At 41.6% G+C, this 25,996-nt stretch overlaps 1 protein-coding gene across 3 annotated transcripts in view; it reads right to left on the reverse strand.

Moving 5' to 3' along the window:
* SEPTIN9 (septin 9) overlaps positions 1-25,996 on the reverse strand; it is a 264,545-nt gene that overhangs the window by 122,720 nt on the left and 115,829 nt on the right. The window contains exon 1 of one of the 3 annotated variants that reach the window (XM_039328026.1): positions 24,684-24,924. The exons of the other annotated variants lie outside the window; for them this stretch is intronic. Within the exon in view, the coding sequence (XP_039183960.1) occupies positions 24,684-24,738 (55 nt within the window). The 5' untranslated portion in view covers positions 24,739-24,924. Of the gene's footprint in view, positions 1-24,683; positions 24,925-25,996 lie in introns of those variants that run through there. 3 annotated transcript variants of the gene reach the window in all.

The raw sequence follows: 25,996 nt of genomic DNA on the forward strand, positions 1-25,996 counted from the left end.
AGATCTTCTGAATCTGAGGTGGGGGGGAAGAAGAAAGCTAAAACAAAACACCTTTCTCAGAAGGGACAGTCTAAAACGGCTGAGCGAGAGGCTTTGAGGAGACATTTGGCTTTAGAAAGACAAATTAGCAGGGCACAGAGAACCAATGCCAATGGGACAAATTCGGTTTCCCCTGTCCCAGCGGTGGCACCCAGCACAGACCCTACTGCCGAGGAAGTGCTTAAGACTTGGTCTCCTCCTGGGGAAACTGAACAGTTAGACTCCTCCAACCCCTCCTCACCAGCTTCTTCACCCGACCGCACCCCAGCGCCTCACTCTAACGACAAAGCGCAGGAGGGCATTTGGTCGGCACAATTCCATGCATTCATGCAGGATGCATTCTCCCAGTTCATGGCTTCTAAGGGACAAGTGGCCTTTCACACACCCCGTAAGGGTCGGGCTAGGCCACCCCCTACCAGCACCTCTGAAACTTCCTCTCAACTGGGAGAGGGTGACTCAGTGGACCTCGACATGTCAGACATGCCCCTCTCGGAGGACGAGGAGACGGCACCTGAGCAGGCAACGAGCTCTGGACTCTTTAACCCAGCGCTCCTAAAATCACTCCTGGTAAAGGCTGTTTCCACAGTCAACCTAACATCAGTACAGGATGAGAAGCCCTCAACAAGCAAGGAGGCCAATCCTCTGTTTGCCAAAAAGGTTCCACAAGATAAGTACATCCCATGTGCGGAGGTCTTCATGACCACGCTGGAGGAACAATGGTCCTCACTTGCAAGCCCACCGGCACCAAACAGCGCGGAAAGAAAGCTTTTCAACCTATCTCCCTCCTTCTCTAACATGTTAGAGGTTCCCACTGTCGATAACCCATTAATCTCATTATTTTCTACCTCCGCGATTCCAGGAGACATGGCGGAGGTCTTGAGGCCTGAGGAGAAGAAATTTGAACACTCACTCCGGCGTTCCCATATGGCTGCAGCCTGGGCGGCCAGAGCAGCCACTTCCTCATCTTTCTTCGCGAGGGCCAGCATCATGTGGCTGAGGGAACTGCAAGGCACGGTGCCTCCAGACCAGGTCAGAATACACCAAACATTGGCCAAGCTCCTCGCGGCCTCGCAATTTGTCTCAGACGCTTCACTGTACGCAACAAAGTATGCGGCTAGATCCATTGCGGCCACAGTGGCCTCACGTAGGCTACTATGGCTCAAAAATTGGAAGACAGACCTGAGGTCCAAATGGCGTCTTTCGACGTCCAAATACAGTGGAGTAGACCTATTTGGTTCCATTCTGGACCCACATGTCAGCGAAGGCAGAGACAAGAAAAAGATCCTAGTACACCCATCAAAGAAGTTAGACAGGAGAGGCAGTCAGGACTTCCGGGGACAGGGTTCCCGCCCAGGAAGCCCCTGGGAATGGAGGCAGCCCTTTCGATCAGGGCAATCCTGGGACTGGCCCAGAGGCTCACGATCCTTCTACCCCAGACAGGATCGAACCCAGGATCGCCAGAGCCCGGGAGCCAGGGGCCAGTTCCAGTCCAGACGCCCATATAGGGGAGCGGGAGGCAGATCCTTTAAACGCACCAAGTGACGCCAAACAGGATACTCCCATTGGGGGTCGGTTAGGAAATTTCATCAGGGTCTGGGAGCAGACCACGACCGACTCCTGGGTCCTGGAAACGATCAGCCCACCCAGAGGATAGGTCTAGGCAGGGATATAATAAAGATATAATAAAGAGCTGCAAGGTTAATTCCAACAAAGTTTCTCGCCTAAGTCAAAACTGGGGTCACGCCCAAAGGAAGGGGTGTGGCCGAAGTTTTTACCCAGTCTGCCAGGCAGGAAGGCCGTCATAGAACCCATCCATTTGGACTCTACATCATCCTGCTGAGAAAAGGCGTTCAGGTAAGACAACGCCCCTTCTCAGTCACAGTGAATTCCGGAAGTGGAGGACCATCATGGATTTTGAAGACTGCAGGATAAGGAAGGCCCAAGCCTAGAGCTTCAATATTTTTTAGGCAATGGCCAAAGCAGAAATCCCCCAAGACATCATTTGATCATAATTCTTCTAAAATCTCTCTCAGGATCTTGTCAGGCAGTTCTGTGCTAGACATACCACGGACTTTTAGAACTACAAAATAAATTCAGTTACAAAGGCACTTGTGAGGCAAGCACCATCTCCCTTTCATGAACTGCAAAGGAATCAAGAGAGCAAAGAACGTTAAGACCTTAAAATATTTTGCATGCTTCCAAAGGGAGCTTCTATTGTGCAATTTATTCCTGTCCTATTTAAAGATTTTTTAATAGGGCTGACAGATGTCATTGTCTTCCTTCTGTGATACTTCCATATTTTCTGATTGATTCTTCTTTCTTTTTATTTCCAGGGACCAAAAGTAATTAAAAAAAAGATAGTGGTTGATACCAAATGTGTATTGGGAGCAGCCTTCTAATCACCTCCCTAGCTAGCCCCACACATAATCTATTCTAAGAGCCAAGCACTGATCTCTGACAGTGAAAATATAATTACTGCAGAAAACTGAGTCATAACAAGTCAGCAAAACAAAAGCTCATGATTCCATGTAAGGATTTTTAAGATCAAATCAAGACTAAGTGGCTCTACTCTTTATCCTTCATACTTGCACTTCTGGCAGGGTGGGTTTGATTTAAATCAAATCGATTTAAATCATGATTTAAATCACTAGTAAAAAAGGCTTGATTAAAATCAATTCACTGCTTCTGGAGGCAGGTTGTTCCACTGGTTAATTGTTCGAACTGTCAGGAAGTTTCTCCTTAGTTCTAGATAGCAGCAGGTGAATGGATGCCCGCTAACAGACGCTGCCATGATGGATCTGAAATGACAGGTGCTCTTTAAATGTAAGGACTCATTCTTGCTGGTAGTTAGAATCTTTAATATTATTTGCAAACAAAATGAAGGTTTCCTATTTAGAATAATAAGCTGTCAGGTTAGTAAAACAGCGATATCAGAACCGATTTTAGTTTAATAGGGTAATCACACATAGTTGGAGAACTACTCAAATTCTTTTATTTAATTAAAACACTTAGAGCCTGGAACAGATGCATTTCTCTTCAAACAATCATACAGTTTGTAGTGTACATAGATTTGCAAAACAATGGGATAAAGGAATATTCCTGAACTTTGTTTTATGATTTATCTCATGGTTACTGTGAAGTTGTGTGAATGCATCAACACAGTGCATGTTACCTCAGCTTGCAGAGCTTGGATTCATTGAATGAGTTTACCAAAAATGTAAATATGAGGAATATACAGCCTCATGCTACATAACTAAGCTCCATTTCATGCTGGATAAACTAAATTATTAATTATCTTAAATAGAAAACTATCTTTAGATAGATTTTTACTCCAAAAGCATTTTAGTAAAATAAATTTGATAAAAATTAAAAAAAAATCTGATTTAAATTAAAAAAAACGATTTAAATTTTAAAAAATCCATTTTTTCTGATTTTTTTTACAAAAATCATTGATTATTATCCACCCTGATTTCTGGAAAAAAAAAAAGTGGTCTACTACATTGGAACCTTAGAGAATAACTACTAAATCAGGTTGTTGCACTTCTATGGGGGGTAATGATTAGCCAGATTACTTACAACTGAGCACACACATTTTTTTTAGTATTTATCCTCTGAAATAAATATCCTCCTCCTCCCCTCCTTTGAGATAGTGTCACTTTAGGACACACTAGAGCAGTGGTGGCGAACCTATGGCATGGGTGCCAGAGGTGGCACTCAGAGCCCTCTCTGTGGGTACACGTGCTGTTGCCCCAGCCTTGCCTCCCCCTGTGACCCCCTCCTCACCAACAGCCCTCCTGGAGGAGAGTCGCCCTCGAGTGGGTCCACGTGGAGCAGCCCAGCCAAGGACATGGCAGCTAGGCAGCATAGACAAGACTCTGCCCTCACGTCCCATCGCGCACAGTTCATGCTATGGGGCACGGGCAGAGGGCATGGCCGCCATGGCGCTGCTGGGCTGCCTGGGCAATCTGCGGCAGGGCCTGGAGGCAGTGAGTGGGCCCACTGGCAGGCAGGGTGGGACAGAGCAGGGGGTGAAGCAGGGGCGGCGCCAGTTTTTGGGCACTCGGTCTCTAAAAGGTTTGCCATCACTGCACTAGAGATAACATTTTTCATGAAAAGGGGCATTGGGCAAGACAACCTTTTTCAACCCAACCATTATAATTCTACAGTTCCTACCAGAACATAAGAAGGCACCCAGGGATTATTAGGGCTATAGCAGGGGAAGGCAACCTTGGCTCTTTTATGACTCGTGGACTTCAACTCCCAGAATTGCTAAGAGCTGGCTCAGGAATTCTGGGAGTTGAAGTCCAAGAGTCATAAAAGAGCCAAGGTTGCCTACCCCTGGGCTACAGTAAAACACATTAGAGGCTGACAGGATGGAGAACACTAACGTAAGAAGAACATGTGAAGATTCTGCTGGACTAATCTGCACTCTTGATCTATCCCAATATATCTATCTGGCTTGCAGTCCCTATTCTTCTTGTGTTTCTTAACACACTCACAATCACATATATGCAATACATCTCCTCCTCATTTCCTCCTCACATGTGCAAAGCCAAAAAACCTTCAGCCCACTGCAGTTTCTTTTACATTATCATGTTATCATACACATTCCACGCTGGAAAAAATAATGTGTGAAATATCTCTTGGCTACCAGAAAGTAAAATTTAGTGGGAGTTAAAAGGTTTAGAAAAGTTGGCGTGTGTATGTGAGTAGATCTGTCACCCACCTCTGATCTAACAGGAAGCAGTTTAAATGTTTTCAACTATAGTACTAGTTAACTGTTTTCCTCAGAATGTTCTTTTTTGTTGAAACTATGTCTGAAAGGGAGCAGAAGGAATTCTTAGCAATCTAACCCAAGCCAAACTCCCAAAACTAATCTTGAAAGTAAATGGATATAGCATTATAATGTTATAAATCTATATCAAGTGGCATATTCCTAATGCCACTTTGTTTCTCTCCCACTGAGTCCTTCTACTAGTCTTCTCTTCAATCCTTCTATTTCTTTCTCTTCCTTTCTCCCAACCCCAAAGTTGCTTTTTTGATGGGTAGTTCAACTCAGACCAGATTGGAATCCTCTTTGGAATCCTAACTTACTAACTGAAGGCCATGACAGGCAAAGCTATTGTTAATTAAGCAGCCAACAGTTTAATATGTTCAAGAGAACTGGACAGTAAAAATGAATTAAAGTTTCTAACTGCTATAGAAACTTTGTAATAAACATTGTACACTTTCCAAATTTCACCAGCATTTTGCTGCCACAGAGTAACATATCTGTCCCTCTGGAAATTATGTAAGTTCCTCTTATATTAGGTAAAGTCAGAGATTGGGAGATTCCTTCAAATACTGACTCAAGCAAACAGACATAACAAAGCAAATTAGGCATATTTTGCAGCACACAGTCTTCAAACTGTTCCCTGGCACGTGCAGTTCAGTCCAGTTTTAATTCCCTTGTGATAAACAAAATGTTCCTTTGAGAGTGTTAGTTATGTTACTGTTATGGTTATAGCATTATAACACACGAGTCCCTTTCCAATTTTGGCAGAAAGGATTCCATTCCCTACTTTACGATACTTATTAGAATTATATAGAGAAGTAGAAGTGTTCAGCAATATCCATTCCGATCCAAGCTGTAGCTTGCAGGCTTCACATTGAGAACAATAGTAGTTCTGGTTTTCTTTTTTTTAAAAAAAGTATAATAAAGGCACACAGAACTCTTGTTTCATCAAACGGTGTAGGACCAGAGCAGTTATTAGATAAATTGTTAATTGCAAAACTGAAATGTTAAATATTCCAACAAGTGGCCTCAAGTTCAAAAGAAAAAAAGCATGAAAGTGAAATGTATCTCCTACAGGTGGGCACATTTTCCAAAATAATGAAAGCACACTTCACACCTCATCTCCATATAAGATTGATAGAAGGGTTCCTGATTCACTTCGTGGGAATTTATAAGCTTTGGGCAATGTTCCCTAACAAGGCAAGACTACCGTTCAGAAATATTATATAGCAATTCCCCAATTCCTTACTGGTCTTCTAATCAAGAAGGCTGAGAGCCATATCATGTCTTCAATCATCTAACCACACGTTTAAGAAGAATATGAGCCCTTCTGGCTGTTCATCGGTGAATGTGGGAAAGAATTACAAAGATATGGAGGCCAAGCCACCCAGGTGAGGCCTCCTTTAATGCAGCAGAATGGTTGGGACAGAAGCAGCACGCAGAGAGAGTCCCACATATTTCCCGAGTTATCAGCATTCCTAAATGAATGCCTAAAAAGAATAATTCTCATTCTCTCAGAGAAACATCTGGCAGCTCCTTCATGATGTGAAGCAGGAAGAGAGAAAGGAAAGATGAAGAAAAAAACAACATAGCTTTCACAGGATCTATTTCCCCATCCCGCTGTAGGCATTCTGTCTCACAATTCAACTATCATTTATTTATCAGTTAGGTCAGTGGTTCTCAATCTTTTTAATGCCGCGACTCCCAACCAGTCGTAAGTCGAGGACTACTCAACCGGTCATAAGTCGAGGACTACTCAACTGGTGCAGCACCGTTTGCAGAATGGGAGTTTTGGCGGGCTCAGCAGGGCAGAGACAGCCTGGACAATTCCTATTGGCTTTTGAAAGCCAATAGAATTAGACTCTATTCAAGAGAGTCTATTCTATTGGCTTTCAAAAGCCAATAGAATAAAAGGGAGTAGCAGAGCTAAGGAAAAGGGGAAAAAATGGCGGACTGCGTTGTTTGGCGACCCCTGTGAAATGGTAGTTCGACCCCAAATGGGGTCCCGACCCACAGGTTGAGAACCACTGAGTTAGGTAAATATTTGGAATTTGGTTCTGAGTCCCCAAAATTCTATCATTCCTTTTGAATTCATAGCATGCTCCTAATGAATCTTGATCAGTACTACCCAATTTAGATAGATAGATAGATAGATAGATAGATAGATAGATAGATAGATAGATAGATAGATAGATAGATGATAGAGAGACAGAGAGACAGGAAAATGATAGATAAATGATAGATAGATGATAGATAGATACCCCATCTGAGAGAAAGAGAGAGCGAGAAGTCACTAGTCTGATTTATTTTTCACAAAACTATTTTTTTCTTTTTTCTTTGCTTTCCTTTCCTTTTCTTCTTTTCTTTCTTTTTTCTTTGCTTTTCTTTACTCTGCTCTATTTTATTTTATTTTCATTTTTATTTATTTTATTATTTTACTTTTTAAATTTGTATGCCGCCCATCTCACTGTCCTTCCCAGATGCTGAGGCACCTGTCCTTGAGAGTCCCCGTAATGCCATGGTGCTTCTGACAATCTCAGAAAGCCCCAGGTTAATTGCCTCCGTTCTTGCTTTGGAGGAAATGCTATGACCAAAGTTCTGTAGGGTTTCCTATGAAGACCCACCTTTTCCTGCCTCCCATTTTAAGGATTTCCAGAATGAGCTTCTTCCTCCCGCCCTTCCCCTCAAAGAAAGGGAAGGAGAAGGCTGCTGATTTGCGCAGTAATGCGAGAAAATTATGCTTACAGTTAAACCAGAAGCTATATGGAAAGAGAACTATGTTTTCCAGTGATTCTTCCAACACATTATCAGTGGTGGACAAAATGACTCTCCACCCTTCAATTGCACAGCACTAATATGTTTCTGCACAGAAGAAATTTACAGAATTTCTTGTCGATGCTTTTAGACTGTTAACCTTTTTATCTTATAAACATACAATCAATTGCATTTCCTGTTCTCCCTCCTCCTTGTTCAAGGATTCCATCCCCAAGTACCCAATAGATTTTCTGCAAGCCCCAAAAGCACATATAAGAAAGTGAAGGGAAATCACATTTCAGTGCCCGAATTCAAGGCTTGCATAAGCTTGGCTATTCTTTGAATCCTTGATCTGATGCGTCCAAGGACTCCAGAAGGGCTAGAAAAATTGGCTTAAAAGAGCAAGTTACAAATGCCAACTCATCTTGTCTAGGATTTGGGTGGGTCTTTTGATCTTATTATTTCATTATTTCCTTCATTGCTTATTTTTGTATTCTTGTGCTCTGTTTATCTTTTATAATCTTGCTATTAAAAAAAAACACAATAAAATTGAAAGCAAACAAAAACAAACTTCAAACTGACCTTGGCTATAGACAACACTCCTTTCCAATTCCAAACCACTCTCATTTATTTGCTAGATGGGTACCATGGGGGATTTTTTGTAAAGACCACTCAAGAACTGTGGTAAAAGCTTTTGAAAATTCAAGCCTGCTATCATTTTGTCAAGCGGTCATTATTAAAACACCCTTTTTTTAAAAAAAAAAAAAAAAAAAAGCAAACATGTCCTCCTTTCAGATTTCAGAATTTGAAATTATGAATGAAATTATTTTGGTTTGTCAAGAAAAACCTGACAAACTTGACTAAAACAGTTCTAAAGACCACTGATCACTTGCCTCTGGCCAAATTCAAAATACGTCATTGCACAACCCACTGAAGAAAGCTGAATAACTTTAGAAAGAGAGAACTCAGAATAACTCTTGCTCTCCTGAAAGTATGGCTTAGCAGGTGAGCATCAAAACCCACCCCCTCCTGACTCCAAGACTTCTCAACAGCAGCCCACTGGGTTTTAGAACAGGCAACAGACCTTTCCTCTTCTGCTTTACGACATACAGTAAAGCACAGGAACATGGGTCAGGATCTCTGCCAAAGCTCAGCCCCCCCTCCGCAAGACCCATCTCCAGACTGTGGTCCTGTTCAGCAGATGGTTTCATGTCTTCTGATGACATTCACAAAGTGGAAGGGTAGCAATGCTGAAGGGCTTCACCAGCTGCTTTGTACATCTTGGACGCATGAAATCCAGATACTATGGACCTGCAACAAGCCAAACCTATTTGCAGCAATTGCAGGATATGGATCAGGAACAGGGACTGGACGTGCTGGGTAGCTAGTCATTTAACTTGGCAACCCTGGTAATACTAAAGATCAGATCTTCTGGTCTGTTCTTAGACAAGACTGGGATCGTTCTTAGTCAAAAGTCTCATCCCTTTTCACTATCCTTCAATATTGCCATATCTTTCAGTGATATCTGGGCTACCAGAGGGTGGGCAAGAGCAGTGGACTGAAACAATAAAAAGAAGAGCAAAGTTCCCTTCTCTGGTTCCCTCCTCATATTACAAAGTATTTGGGGAGACACTAATTTAAGAAAAACTGAAATGTAATCATGGTCCATTCAAAGACAGTTAACAGGGAAGCAACAAATACTAGGTCCAAGAAAGTGGGAAACCAGAGCTTGTCAATGCAACCCTTAAAATCAGAGACAGAGAAGGAAAAAAAAAATAACCTTGGCAGAGTTTTGGATGGAAACATCTGTGATCTCTGCAAAAATGCTGACACTGGATTGTTACTGTTTAGAGCAGAGTACAGAAACAAGCAGAGCAAATAGCATTGACCCAACATGGAAGCATTTGTAAAACACTTTGGGGGAATGATGTCAGAGGAAAGGAGAAAACATTTACCTGACACCATATACCTCCTAACTTCACATTACATTCTGTGGGATATGGTACAGAAGGTCATGAATTCAAATCATCTGTTTCCTTCCTTTCTTTCCATTATACCAATCTCCCATTGCTAGAACATACAATAACTTTCCTGGACTAATAAACAAATAAGAAATATATGGAATATGACCCTGGGAAGAGAGTTTGCCAGGCATGTGACAGGCTTACATGCCTAACTAATGGCTGGCCTAGCCAGGTCTCAGAAACTACAGATTTTAACTCTTGCACTGCATCAGAATAGGGGAAGCTAAGATTATCCCTGCCTTGCAACAGTCCGAAGCAGTCCGAGAAGGCCCACGAGAAAGGAGATGAGTGCCTGATGGTGGAAGACTTTTTAAATACAGGTAGTCCTCAACTTATGACTGGTGATTTAATAACTATTAGTAGACAGCCAGGGAGCAGGTGCTTTATAGCCTATAAATAACTTCCACATTCCATAAATGATGTGCCATCCCAGCCTGGTCACATAACTACATTTTGAGTGCTTGGCAACTTGTTCACATTTACAACTGGCAGCCACATGATCCCCCTTTGCAATCAGCGACCATGTGATTGCCATCTGCAATCTTCTCTGCTGGCTTTCCCAGAAAGCCATTGCAAGTGGAGGGGACGGAGGATTTGAGTCCATCCCCCCTCAGTGCGCCAAGGGATTTCTCCTCCCTTCCTGTAGGGGAAGGGAAATCCTCTTGCACATTGTGGGAAATGGGCCTCAAATCTGGGCAAAAAGGCAACATTCTGAAAGGCTCTGAGCCGCATCATTTCACAACACTGAGACTCAAGAGCCTTTCAGAATGCCAGCTTCACTGGCTTTTTCCTCTCTGGAGGAGAAAATGCTACTGAGTGCCATTATTCTCATGATGGTTTGGAAGGATCCTTCTCCAAATCATGTGATGGGGTGATGTGGAGAGAGGGTCCATGACTGGTGGACTCAGCCAATCAATGCCTCCCAGCCTACAGCAGCTTTCTATATTCTGTTGGGCAATGGGCCTCCCAGAACCTCCCAAACCCCACAAATCACAGCCACAAAGGAGGAAGCTTGGATTGTGGTCATTGAGCAAGGCAATCATATGAACACCTCACTTAATGACCACAATGACTTAAGACTAAAATTCCAGACTCAATTGTAATCAAAAGTCGAGGACTGCCCTAATTCACAGGTCCCCAACCTTTGGGGCACCAGGGACTGGTTCCGTGTAGGTTTTTCCATGGACTGGAGGGGGCGTGGTTTTGTGTGTTGCCTGCATCCTGTAGATGGGGCTTTGCTTGTTTGTGCGGACCAGTCGCTGGCATGCCACAGCCCAGTACTGGTCCATGGCCCGGGGGTTGGGGACCCCTGCCCTAACTGATCCTGAAAGATTTTAAATGGACACCATCTGGCTTTCGTGCTGAACAGCATTCTTAAGGGAGGTAAGTAATATTATGTGCAAAGCATCAATTTCTATCTGAGAGAGCCCTATGAGGCCTCTGATTGATGTAGATAAGGCAACAATATGCATCTTTGGCTTCTCAGTCCTTCCTATCCTGCATCTCCTTTCAATTCTGTCCCATCCTGCATTCTCATCTTTTCTCCCACATATACCGAATTTGGTTCTCTAGGGAAGTTATCTTATGCATGAATAAAAGAAAGAAGTGGTGTACAACTTTTCTACTATTTTTCCTCCCTTCATTTGCACTGACTACATAGAAGTTCAGACCAGCCAAGTAATTATCAACTTTTTTCCAAGGACGTACTTGTTTGGGGAAGGAGTGGTTTTAAGAATGATGCATACTGCAGAACAGGGAGAGAAAATTTGTAGCCCAACAAAGATTTCTTTCCCCGAAAGCAATCAAAATGCCTCCTCTGTGACCATTTCCTCAAAACGGAGAAAGAAGTGTCATGTGCCATAACAATTGGACAAGGATTTTTGAAACTTACATTGAGTATGAAGTTCTACAGTGGCTCCTCCCCACCAGCTCATAATGTAGGCAGGAAGTACGTAGGAGTTGGTTCTTAGGCACAGATAGACTAGTTCAACTGTTCCCTCAAGCCCATTTTTGAAGTCTCAGAAAAACCAAAGGATCAAGTGTTGATAGCATGAATATTTGGACAGGGTCCAAGATGCTGCACTACTTGCAACAGTGGCTCTAGACTCTTGTGCATGCAATTTGTATCATACATATTAACTGTGAACAGCTGCTCATACCAAACCAAATTAGTACATCAGCCTTTTGCCATTGATGGTAGTGACTAAGGGCAGCTTCATCTTAATGATGTGTAATGCAGTCAGAGGCAATAACTGCAGATGGTCATTCTTAAGTTGGGAAGTTTAAGTTCTTCTCACAGCAACTACCCAAAGCGTGATTGACAGTACAGACCTTTGAATGCAGGAATGGTATCCAAAAATCAGTCCAGTGATGTACAGGAAATTCAGTTCCTACATCGTGCAAAACTATGATTATTTGCAACTGGCTAAACCATGCTTTGTTAAATAAGACACAGTGGTGGAGTGCCCACGGCTAAGCCACAAAACATGGGTTACAGAACAAAATGATAAGGTGTACACAATATCTAAGATAAAACCAAAAAGTCTGTAAGATGACTAAGTGCAATGCACAAATTCAGGCAGTATGGTGAATCAATCCTAATCTGCAAGCCTTGGCAACATCACATTTGGATTATTGAGATCAAAAGGAGTGAGTGTACTTTGGATCTGAAAAGAGGACTTTGTGAAATTAACCCCTGCTTTCTAGATGAAGTGGCACAAACAAAAAGTAAGAGACAACTACAGTTGAATAAAAACTGGACTAAAATCCCCATTCTGCAATGAAGACAAATTTCTTAAATCAGGAGACCCAAGATTCTTTCTAAAGTGCTATCTTAACTATAGCGTTATATGCACAGTATGTGTTTTTCAGAAATAAGTGACTATAAAACAATAGCTACAGTTAATGCAACATAAAATGTAAGCCTGATTATCATTTCATGGTCTTGCCATCTTACTTGATTTCTGCATTTAGATATATTATCTCCTTAATCTTGCTTCTCTAATCTTCTAGAACAAATAGTGAGAATTCTATGCCTCCTGTGTTTTTCTACAAAACAGATTGTGTAACTTATTGCATCCAGAGGCTGACAACATATATGACAAACTGTTTAGCCAAGTGAAAACTTATGCAATTGCCTGTATTTTAAATTATTTAGTAGTTATGGTACTGTAGCCAAGGCAGAATTAAGGAGGAGAGTGAAGGCCCCATAGAATTGAATTAGTTAAGTGGGCAATCATATAAATTGAAGAGAAGAAATAAATAACTCAAAAATGTAATGTTTCATTATCAAGAAGCCCAGGGATATCCTTATAGTGTTCCGTCCAAGTTTTAAACAGGTCTATTTTTCCTTCTTGCTCCTTCAAGTCAGTTTGGACGCCTAGTGACTGTCTGAACAAGTCAATTGCAATCTTACTGGCAAAATTTATGGACATGGCTTGTCTGTGCTGTTTTCCTAGGACTGTGAAAGTGTAACCAGCTCAAAGTCTCCAAGCTGACTTCATTCCTAAGGCAGAGCTAGAACTCTCAGTTTCCCAAATTTCTAATGTGATGCCTTTAACCACTATTCCAAATTGTCTCCAAGTATCTTTAATTTTTTGAAATTAATATGCAGTAAAAAGGAGAAAGAGGACAGGGGAAAGAGAAATGGTTTGCACAATACATATTACTTCCTCCTGATGTCTGGCTCTCCCAATTTCCACTGCAGAAAAGTTGTCTGCACCATATTTCTAAAATAACACAAATGAGTATATCTAAAGAAGCTAGGGCTGATGGTACCAGGAAAGCAAAGAAAATGAATTCTGTCTTTTTCAAAACACTTTCTGCTAAAAAGCTGTAATGCTGAAAATCAATTTATTAGTATGCAAAGAATGTCTCATTTCCTTTTCCAGGAGTGATAAGAAAGTCTCTTCCGTTCTATAAATGCACACTGACTCTGTAGGAGTGAAATGATTCAAACCTTTGGGTAGTTTTCACTTCTTTCTTAGCATTTCTGTCATAGCAAATTCATCTCCTCCTGCCCACCTAAACAATATACATTCCCCACAGCATTGAAATTACTAATTTTAGTACATGGATGATATATGGAACCTGAAGCACTGAACCAGCAGCTGTTTTCTTCATGTAGCAGATAAGTGGGAAGAGAATTCCAAGGAAGTGTAGATCTGTGTGTCATCAATAAAACTCCAGATGATTTTCTTTAAAATGCAACACATTTTAAGGAAGGGTATGGGTGGGAAGTAAAGCAGGAGTCATGGTACTGAAATATATATACTGTATGGTTATTAACTTTCATGGACAATGGTTAAACCCTAGAGTAAGGTCTTTTTTCCCTGGACACTCCTAGCTTCTGTGTAAAAATCTGCACAGGTAGACACCTGTGTTCCTCCTCTACTGTTATTATAAGACTTTTTGTTGAAACCACACAAGCACTGTGCAAATACTACAGCTACTATTTGGGAGATACTAAGTCATGGCCAGTTTCAGGATATCAACTTTATCAGATACCCACAAAGATCCAAGTCCTTTTAGGTTTTTATTATAGGACTTTAGCTCAGCCACCCTTGGCCAATTTTCTCTCCTACCTTTCCCTCTTTGTGTATGTGCTATGGTGAGAAAGCTCTCAGGACATGTTCCTTACCTACATTAGACCAACTTTCCCAATAATAACTTGAATGACCTCCAGGAATATGGATCTCCGTTCCCAAAGTTGACTCCTGTGGAATTGTAGGAATTGAAGGCCACATCTAGATGATTTGGAGGCTGGGAAAAACTACTATACGTGAACTCTTATGTATCAGCAGCAGTTCTTCTATCCCATATTCTTTTTCTCTACTGGGTTTAAGATAAAGATAACTTGAAGACAGACAAGCAAACTACGGCTGCTCTTTTTCCTTAAACCTATTTGGCTGATCCAAAAAGAGAAGCACGTAGAAACACTAGAATGGACCCTGGCTGAACTGCAAAAAAGGGATTGGCACAGGAGCACTGCAAAGTTGAATGGTGCCAAATTACACATATGCAACAACATTAACATAAAAATGTTGTAATAATACACTTGCATCATTGTGGGTCATCATTTGTGCTCCTCACAGGATGTCCATGAGGTTTCAGGTAGCTTATTTGCTCATCAGCTGTGTGTGAATACTGGAAGGCTCCATAGTAGATTTACTGTCTGGGAGCTGTAAAATTAACCAGTTAATGGCTGGGCTCATAATGTTATACCATTATACCATTGTTTAAACCATTGTTCTTGAACTGTTTACACATCCACTAAGCCAAGAGAAGAACAAATTATAAGCTCATAGTAATTATTAATATTTTTAAGTTGTAAAAGTAAATGTCTAGAATTTCTAATCTGAAGAACTCAAAGATAAATTTATGTGTGTATATTATCCCAAAGTATGGCTCATCAGTAAAGCTGTAGACAAAGTCAGTATTTGACCCTATTTGGTGGATATTCATATATTGCCATGAGTATTACTTCACAGTCATGTATTACCTTCTACCACTAATCCAAATTTTTGGCAGTTCATACAAATGATTTACTTACTTCAGCAGCATAACAGAGAAGAAAGAAAAGACACATAGTATTAGATATCATCTTTCATGAGCAATATGTATTCCCCTGTGCCAATAGCTAAGAATTAATCAGTGCTGAACAAGAGTATACGTGATAAATCTTTTAATTATAAACCTTGCCTAAGAGAAATATATCCGAATACAATCAGAATTGCAAGATTAATCAGAAATTCTAGTTTACTTTACTATGAACAAATCTCAACATATTGTAATAGGTCTGTATGAACTCATTAGTGCAACCAAAGCTTGACAAATACTTGTATTCCAGGAGGAAGCTGCAGCAGTTCCTTACCCTCTTGTTTTGCAAAGAATTGTGAGACACACTATCCAAATAAAACACTATGTCATGCTGTCACAGAATTTTCTCATGCCATGTTGCAACTTATTTTTAAGATGTGGTTGTCTCCTATATTTCCTGTTTGGTGCTTAATAAAAATGGAACCAGAAGGAAAAAAAGTTTCCACAGAGATAGAATCATTAGGGTCACATACATTTGTCCCAAATGACTAAAGATCTAGGAAACAAATCAAGACCAACAACCTCTGCTTTATTACACTGGCGTTTCTCTCTATTTCTGATCTTCATCTGCACAGAAACTATGATGCTGAAGTGGCCACATGAATTTAATTTGGATTTCACTCATCTAATTACTGTTATTATTGTTATTACTAATTACTGAATTACTAATTACTATTATTCAAGTTGACTGCTTTCTGGGGAATCATCAGAAAATGTGCATTGTTACAAATTCAGCTGAGCTGTGCTTTATATTATAGGACCAGCAATTTCTCAGACACTCTCAAAGCAGATGCTGGCTATCAGAAACCCTCACTGCACATCTTTTAACCTTAGATCAAAGGTGTAGCTGTGGCATAAACCTTGGATTGTCTAACCCCTCCAGTTGACAATTCCTAATAAATAATATAACATCATATTTACTATATATTGTTTACAATATTTCTATCTATATTTTAAACAATATATTCAGTGTTCTAGTATGAAATTATTATACGAATATATATATGTGTGTGTTAATAAGATTTGCCAGGGTTAATACCCCGCATAAACTGGTTCTCCCTCATAAACAGAATGGTGCAATATATATTAAAAGGAATAAGGAAACTCATACACTTCCTTCATAAAAATATTAAGCAACCCAATGCCATGTATTGTCCCTAGACATCCTCTCCAACTTTGCTATAAATATGTAAGTGGATCTACATTTGGACCTTGCATACCCTACCTCAAATACCATCATGGAAGAAAAGCAAAATATTAATGCACTTCACACTTTATAAATGGGTTCCTTGGACATTTAGTGCCTAGAACACATTTTTTTCTGGATAAATGCACACTGGACAGCCTGTCATACCCAAGCACCCAACTGGGACTAATATGATTATGTTGCATTTATACTGAAGAGTCAATTAACAGACAATCATGAATTTTGGTCCACGAAAACCACAGCCTATGACTTCAAGGAGAAAGAGGACAGAGTGCTGTTCATACTTGTAAATGAAAGTTTATTTATTTATTTTATAGCTGCTCATCTCAATCAATGACTTTGGTGGCTTATGAAGTTGCTATTCTGCCACTCAGGGAGGAGAGGATGGAGAAGTTTGGCATATTTTTCAAAAACATAAGGATCCTTCAGCCATGAAATATCTGAAATGAGCATCTGTTTCTTTTTATGGAACATGAACAAAGTTCCTGGAATCTCTATGCATATCCCAAACACTTACAATATACAGTATCTCTTCATGCTAAGCCAGTTGCAGAGATTGAATTTCCGTTTTCCCCAGGGCATGGCTAGAACAGAAAAGAACAGCATTCTGGCATGATGTGGCAACGGCTTTCGAATCAGGAACTTTGGTTTCTTTGGTGTTGTGTCCAGGCAATCTAATACTCCAGAGCTTGTGAATACCAGCAGAAGGAAAAGCTGAGGTAATGCAAAAGGAAATGCCTTCAAAGTTTTGCCATGCCCTATGACTGTAGAAAGTTGGAGAAAAGAGAGATCCCCATTCTGGTAAATCCAAGTTGGCAAAGGAGAGTCCAAATTAGCCACCCTACTTTGGGATCTACAAATGTGCTGGACTACTATTTCAACTAGTATTTTCGTCAGGTTTAATAGTTGGGAATGACAGAGCCCAACACTAAAGATCTTGGATGGAGAATAATAGTTCAACCTAATCTGAATAGGCAACAGCTATTCAACAACAAGATATTACCACACGAGGGCAATTGTTCAACTAACGTGTGGCAGTCTTAATACACAGCAAACATCTCAATTCTCAGCCTGGGTATGGCTGCCTCTGAAAAAACTGAGAAAAGTATTCTTGTACTTCAAATACAGCATAGCAGCCAAAAGCCACTGCAGGAAATTGTGGAAACAAGATTAATTTTCTCCAGTAATGTGTGTTGTTGTTCCTTAAATTCCTGTCAAGCTGTTTTGAGGTTATCTTTATATTGCATGTTAAGAAACAGCAACATATTTTTATGGCTAGTCAAGTGCTCAGTTTTACATGTACAGCTGAGCTGTCATGACTAGATTCTTACACACACACACATACATACACACATGGAGCGAGGGAGGGAGGAAGAAAGGAAGGAAGGAAGGAAGGAAGGAACAATGGATGGATGGATGGATGGATAGTGGTGATAAATGCTGTGACAGATCAAAGAGTAACAGAGACCTCCTATGAGCTATTTTAATTCGCATGGAAAAAATCTACAACTCTCCCAAAAACAATTTACAGCATCCCTTACCACTATACACTGGGATGCTGGGAGTCACAACATGTAAACATCTATACAATTTACTTCTGGACTAGATTTTAAGATTATAAAAACATATCAAGATAATAACCCATGCACGTTATCCAATAATTCAAATTTGGCATTCATTCTATTCCTATATTGAGCAATGGTATAAACACAACACGAAAGTTGGCTACAGAGTCCTGCATCAGAATATAACTTAAGTGAGTAGTCAGTGCTGGATAAAATCGTGCACTTCTAGGTTAAGAAAATAATAACATAATACAGTTCTGATTGTATCTAAATGGAAAATAATACGCCCTGAACTCTGCTGAGTTGCCAAAGGGATGTGAGGCGGTAGCCAGCCACCTCAATTTTTCCAGCTTCCCTCATTTCTGCTTCCATCCAACGTAACAAAAGGAATGGTGGTTCTCTTGGGCTCCCAAGACAAAGGTCAAATCCTCCTCACACCTGCCCACTGAACTTCTGAGTAAGAGAGCTCCAGTTATGGACAGAAGCCATGCTTCGATGAAGATACAGCTGTTTCCATACTTTAATAATCTCCCATTGTGTAGATGAAATAAATAAAAAAATTCCGCTCCACTCTTCTGAGAACAGAGCATACCGCAGTTGCAGCAGAGAACATGGCAGGGGGTGGGCCATAGTCTGTGACCCAGTACACCTTCTGTTTTGCTTCCAGGACAAAAGCTACAAAATCCTGAGAGCTTCCAATCAATGCTGTACACACCACTCAGCTGCTTTGCACTTTTATCATCCCGCTTCATTACGGAGCTTGTCACTGCTAGGATTTTATTTTCTGTTCTTTACAGGCAGTGAGGAGCCTACCAATCTGTATCCTAAGGAAATACAAAGTCAAAAATCTTCCAAATACTACACCCTCAACGAAGTGAGCTCCCGTTCCTGCCCCCAGCTCCTGCCCATCTGGCAGTTTGAAAGCCTGCAATGCAAGTAGAGTAATAGGTACCACTTCAGCAGGAAGGTAACAGTGTTCCATGTGCCTTTGGTATACAGCCATGCTGGCTAGATCAGTGGTTCTCAACCTGTGGGTCAGGACCCCATTTGGGGTCGAACGACCATTTCACGGGGGTCGCCAAACAACGCAGTCCGCCATTTTTCCCCCTTTTCCTTAGCTGTGCTACTCCCTTTTATTCTATTGGCTTTTGAAAGCCAATAGAATAGATTCTCTTGAATAGAGTCTAATTCTATTGGCTTTCAAAAGCCAATAGGAATTGTCCAGGCTGTCTCTGCCCTGCTGAGCCCGCCAAAACTCCCATTCTGCAAACGGTGCTGCACCAGTTGAGTAGTCCTCGACTTACAAACGGTTGAGTAGTCTTCGACTTACGACCGGTTGGGAGTCGCGGCATTAAAAAGGTTGAGAACCACTGGGCTAGATGATCATGGAAAATGTCTTCGGACAACACTGGCTGCTAAGAAACAGACAGGACTGGACAGGGAAATCATTACCTTTTTACTATTCCCCCCTCCAAAGACGTTTTGCAATGGTGAAGCCAAAGAAAAAGAAATAGGATCAGAGGCTATGACCTTTTCCCTGACTTCCTCAGTGAGGCCCAACTTTACAATTTTGCAACTTAAAATATTAGTTGTATGAGAGAATCCTCCTATCAATGCCCTTCTCTGAATTTCTTTGTAACTTCGCAGAACAGATATGAATTAGTAATCCTCACATGTTTTTGCAAGTTATCTAGGAGAGGGGGAAAAAATGCTAAAGCAACAGGCTATTTATTTACCCAGGACAGAGTTGGATTTCTTGGTCTTTCCTAATTCTCAGCTACAACCTTTCAGTCATGCTGATTCACCCATTGTGCTTTGTTTGATTTGATTAAATGTGATATTTGGTTTGTAAACCTCAGTTTAGAGCTTAATCCCAAACAGTTGTAGATTTAATAAACATACAGTAGATCAGTAGTCCCCAACATTTGCAGCTTTGCTTGGGGGGGGGGGGGAGAAGAGGGGAACCAGGCCATGTGAGAGGCAGACCGACGTGCACACATGCATGCAGCTTGACTCATGCAAGCAGCGAGCCAGTACACACGTGCATGCACACACAGCTTGATAAAGTGGAGCTGTGCCTGCATGCACGTATGTGCTGGCCCACCACTCATGCAAGATGAGTTGTGCCTGCATGCACGCATGCACCGGCCCATCATTCACATAGCCCAGTGGCAAATAAGCCCAGGTTTATATCTAGATATAACTAGATAGATAGATAGATAGATAGATAGATAGATAGATAGATAGATAGATAGATAGATAGATATTATTTATTATGGTCACTGATCATTGCAAAGTAAATTAGGTAGACAATAGGGTACCATCTACTCAGGAATTTGACTTATTTGCCTTCACTAAATTTTACAGACTATAAAACAAAACTTTGTAACATGTACGGAAAGGGACGGATTTCTGTTGGAAAATGAGGCTTTTGAGAATTTTGTTATTAAAGATTATGAGGAAGGAGGAGATATTCCTGTAAAACTGACAATATGCAAGAACTCCGGTCTCCAATAGTACAAGGGCAGATTTTAATTGCATATGACATTTTCTTTAAGTTCTTCTCTATGATGGTTGTGAGGCGAGTTTTAAAGCAACCACAGGTAAGACTCTTCTGAATTGTGCAACTATAATTGGATATAAATATTAAGCTGGTCTAATTTATACAGATTGATTTGCAAAAATATCTCCAATCAGAAATGTCTATTGCATTTCATTTTCCATATCTGTTGTCTGAGAAAGTGATGTTTGTGAGGGAATTAAAAAGTCAAAATAGTGGTTATATGAGAAAACCCCATTCGTTTAGTAGATGAATTGCAAATATGAAAGATTTCAGCCATATAGCCACAATACTATCTTGAGTCTTCTGAACTCATCTGTATCTCTTCATCCTACACATACTGTAAGCCCTGGTATTCTACAAAACTAGAGAAATTAATAAAGTAATCTTTTCCATTTTGAGATGAAGTTGTTGATTAATGTTATATACCACAGGCCCCCAACCTTTTGGACACCAGGGACCAATTCTGTGGAGAAAGTTTTATCCATGGACCAGAGGGGGCGTGGTTTCACGTGCTGCCTGCATCCGGCAGATGGGGCTTCACTTGTTTGCATGGCCTGGTTGCTGGTATGCCGCAGCCCGGTGCAGGTCCACAAATCGGGGATTGGGGACCCCTGTTATATACCAGATTCAGGTGATAAATGGATAATATTAACCAATATGCAAATATATTTTACCAAAACTGATCTCCAGAGCTCCCTGATGGAGTACTAGTTTTGGTAAATAAATCAGAAAATACTATGCAGAAACATGGATTGCATGCCCTCTAAACTGGCTGTGTTGCTATATGAACTCCAAATGTATGAGCTTTAGGAATAAACAATTTTAATATACCATGGTTAAAAACATGAAAGAATATGTTTTCCTGGTCCAGATTTGGACCTGATTATATTCATTTTGGAGATCTTTTGCCTGTATCAGTGCTGGCATGTGAGTCCAAATTGTCCCATGGAGAATCCCCAATCTTGGAGCCCATTAGGTGTGGCTGTGTTTGCTGTAAATTCTGGGAGATGTTTTAACTCCTAATCAAGATTCAGAATTCCAACACTGAAGTGCATAACTGAATGATGCCCAATCTGGCCAAGTCTGTCTTACAGCTCACTTATCTTGTTCCCCATATCTGCCCATTCCTAGACTTTGTTCTTATCCTTGGATCCACCCTGATTTCATTTATAGGCCTAGAAAAGATAAATCCTCTTATTACTGATCAGCAGCATTTTGAATGTGAGTTTTTTCCTGCCTTTCCATTTATGTCAGTCCATGTGGTTTTAAATACTCATAGCAGACAGGGAGAAGATTTTTAACAAGCAAAGACCATTTCTGGAAAGGAATAAGACTGTCACCCTCAGTTTATCAATCCTCCTCCTCAAAAAAAAAAAAAAAAAAAATCTCCCTGAACTTTTAACAAGGCTATGTAATAACTGACATCAGTGGAAGCTATTTTAAAATCTCATTGCCATGTAGAACTGTTTTCAAAGGAGAGTCAATGCTACTAACTAAAAGGTCTACTCTCCCTTCTCACGAAGTGATTCCCCCCCCCTTTTTTTAAAGTCACTTCAGCAAATTTCAGCAAGGCTTTAAAATAACCTCTATAGATTTCTGATAGAGGCCATTTTTAAACCTCACAATAAGGCAGGGTTGAAAAAAAACAATGAGAGGAAGTAGCAAAATATCAAGGCAATAAACGGTAGTATCTAGGAAAATTGCTTGCAGTAGGTAGCTTCTCTGTCCTATCTTGGTATGTATCCCTCCCTCAAAATATTTCCATGGGTTTAAATACCTTTCCAATTCCTTATATACTATAATCTACTATAGATGGAACCGGGTACAATTATAATCTCAAAACTGCTATTACTATGCAGAAATCTGCTGGAAATTTGACCTGTCTGGTCAGATTTATTTACATTGCAACCATGCTCACCACTCCAGATTCTAAATAACTTCATTGACTTCATATTTGCTTTTTAGTCCAATTAAAAAGTTAGTAACTAGGACCAGCTGCCTTTAGCTACAAGAGAGAATGACTTACTTTTAAAGCAGTGCCTCCTTAGAGACAATCATCTAGCACCTCTGTTGCCTTCTTTTTGTACTAACTACAAATATTTTTATTAACTAAAGGCACTTCCAATTTTTTAGTTAACTCTTGGCTTACACACTGCTTTTAATTGGTGTCTTTTCCATTTTTATTACCACAGCACGATCATATGCTACATTATTGATATTGTTGCATAAAACATCATTATCATGCAGAAGGGCCAAGGAAATGAAAGATGTTATATACATTATTTACATTACGGACGGGGAACCTATGCTTGCCAAAGACCAAACTGGAACCATTTCAGATACCAAGGTTAGTATAGAGAGATGCTGATAGAGTTCAGCAATGCCTGGAGGATCACCAGTTGCCTGCTCCTGGTTTACATAAGCCATTAAGCAAAAGGCTCTGCTTAGTTAGACTAAGATCAGTTTTTCAACATTGCATTGGAAAAGCCTCCCTCCTTATCTGCTACTTCAGCTTCTATTCACTGGAAATGGACAGGGTTTTGAATGCTGGACCATCATGTGAAGGGCCGCACCCAAAGTTGCAGCATCAGAAATGGTAGTGTCAACACTTTTTTTTCCATTCAGTCCTATGGCTTAAAGCCTTAAACCTTCTCTTTCAAAGCTGAGGTTTTCAAGATACCAAATACCATAGCCTCTGCAGGAACAGCGGAGGCCCTGAAATTTGTATAATCTCGGCTTTTTGCAATCAAAGGGGAGGTGGAAGATATGCTTCCCCCTCCCCTTCCTTCTGTAGTTCTGATTCTCAAGTTACCACTACAGTGTGAAAGCAACAGTGCAAAACAGTACCGGGCAGACCTGACATGGCTCCCTGCAGACAGTAAACAAAAGAGGCCATTTCTGGGACTGGGATACATTTAAGGTATTTAAAAAAAAAAAAAAAAAAAAACCTTTGGGTATCAAAAAGAGAAAGGAAACATTGACATGGCTCCACTAGTCATAATAATGCAGCAGAACTCCAATGGACTGAAGCCAGAACATAACCAGATTTTATGTTCTGATAACAATCCAACAACAGTACCTCCAAAGGACCCAGAAAGACAGACAGACACAAACTCTAGAGGCCTTCCTGATTCTCTGCCTTGGAAAATCAGAACCCACTGGACAGAACAGGGAACAGTGCATGCACCCACGGGCGTGCGTGTGCCTACACCTCACACACAATCTCCAACCTTGAATTTTCAGAATGGGTAGGCATGCAATTAGAGCCAAGCAAAACAAATGGGAAGGGAGAGGGAGAGGGAAGGGACCTTCCAGCCTTATTTTGATCTGGACCACAACAAATTACAAGGCACTGCCTTAGCTACAGCTTGGAGATGGGGAGTGGGGGTCCCTGTCCTCACACACACCCTGAAAGAGGCACTACTAGGATCACACTCTCAAGAGGTTCCTGCGCAGCAGCACACACACACACACACACACACATTCTTTCAAAGCCAAATGGGCATTTACCAGGTGAGATACATGGAGAAGCATCTCAGAACAAGGGTGCCTCATTTTGCTCTCAGTTATAACAGGCACAGGCATAACAAATGGATGAAGTTAGAAAACAGGACTTTTTTTTTTCTTTTTGCAGCTGAAAAAAATCGTTCTTTTTTCAGCTGCAACACTGCAAAAGTGGAAGCCAGTGCCAGGCCCAGGTCTTGCCTGCGTGAACGGGATTCCCAAAGCTTTCTTCTGAACAGGAAAAAAAATGTGCCTCACTTTTATACATCTTTAAATTAAAACTCCATTTAAAAAAGAAGCACTACTTCGCCAAAATAGAATCAGGCAACTCCCGCCTTTATGCCCCACCAACTCGCATCTACGTCTATTTTACCAGAGTTCCCTTCCTGCCTCAATCCAATATAGGCTGACCACAACCCGCCTGGGGATCGGCTCCGCGATCCGACCCCACCACGAATAACATCAGTCTCTGCTCCGGGTGTTTCCCGCTGGCTTATAACTAAGGCGAGTGGAGGGGGGGTGATGTTGTCTCGGGTTTGGAAACACCCGCGGAAACGAGCGGAAAACGAAGCCTTGGTAGCCGTGGGAGGGGGATCTGGGCTCGATTCCGATGCCTCCTCTTCCCTCTCCTTCCCTGCCTTCGCGATCTACCTACCCTCGAAGTCGGAGATGATCCCTTCCAGGTGCGCGTTGACCGCCGGATCGGACATTGCCTAGCTCAGCCGTCGCTGTGCGCTTGGAAATGCCGCCCTCTCCTCCCTCGAGGTTCTCGGCAAGGCCGGAGCGCGGACGAAGGGCAGGGCGCCCTCGGAAGGCCCCCAAACAGCGAGAGGGGAGGTCGGGAGTCGGCCGCGAGGCGCTCGCAGGCAAGAGCCCCCCCCCCGCCCCGTGGTTCCGTCCCACTGAAGAGAGTCGAATGAATGGAGGAAGGAAGGGGAGCCGCGGCCCTCCCCGCCCCTCCGCACTTGGCAGCTCCGCTTGCGCACAGGCTGTGGCGCACGCCTGTCAAGCCGATCCGGAGCAGGGCAACGCCGACCAGAGGCTGGCGAGAAGTCGGCTTGGGTCTTTGGTCCGGAGGGAGGGAAAGAGCTCACTCAGTCCTGAGCGTTGCCAGTCAGTCCGGTCCGTAAAACAAGCTGTCCGGGGGAGGGGACTGTCGTCCTGCCTCCAAAGAGCCGCTGGCACCAAGGAACAAATCAGGTCACTCCAAACGTCCGTGCTGCGGCAGCCTGGAAAACGAGTTCCTGAGAATACGCAGACTACTATAGTTCCCCCCCCCCATTAACGTGAATATACGCTATACCTACAAACTCAGGAGAGAAATTGTATGCGGGGGGGGGATGTATTTTTATTACAGTAAAGTACTCTTAAACCCATTCTTTCCTTTCTCTACAGGTAAATTTGACACCTATTGTGCAGCTGAAAAGTTCAGACAACGTGTTTAGCAGAAGGGAATATTTACAACTAATCTTCCCCTTGGCCCTAGGACCAAATTCGACACTGGCCCACCAACAGACCAGAGCCGTTTTGTTTCTTAAGCAAACCATCCGTCTTCTTTTCATCTCGCTCTGCCTTCAAGGAAATCAAAGTAGCATTATGGGGAGCAAGCAATCCATTGTTACCATTAAAACAATCCCGGGAGAGAGGCTGAAGTAGAAAGTCTGGAAAAGCAAAGAAGAGTAAAAGAAAAGAAAAAGTAAAACTAAGTTTTACTTTGAAGGCTGGACAAGGGATAATTTAAAGGACCTTCAGGCCAATACTAGAGAAAGACAACTGGGCTAATAATTAGGAGTGACTGTAACAGTCTATCACCCCTCCTTCATTCCTCCCAACACACTAGTGTGGTGCCCTTCAGGGGCATTGAGCTACACTTTCCAGACAGACTGGCTACCCCACAAGAATTATAAGTAAGGATCCAGGAAATGAGTTACTTTTGTTAGATAAAACAATAGATAAATAAATTAGATA

This window comes from Crotalus tigris, unplaced genomic scaffold, assembly GCF_016545835.1.
Source record: "Crotalus tigris isolate CLP2741 ecotype Arizona unplaced genomic scaffold, ASM1654583v1 scf7180000024370.6872682, whole genome shotgun sequence".
Classification (NCBI taxonomy): Eukaryota; Metazoa; Chordata; class Lepidosauria; order Squamata; family Viperidae; genus Crotalus; species Crotalus tigris.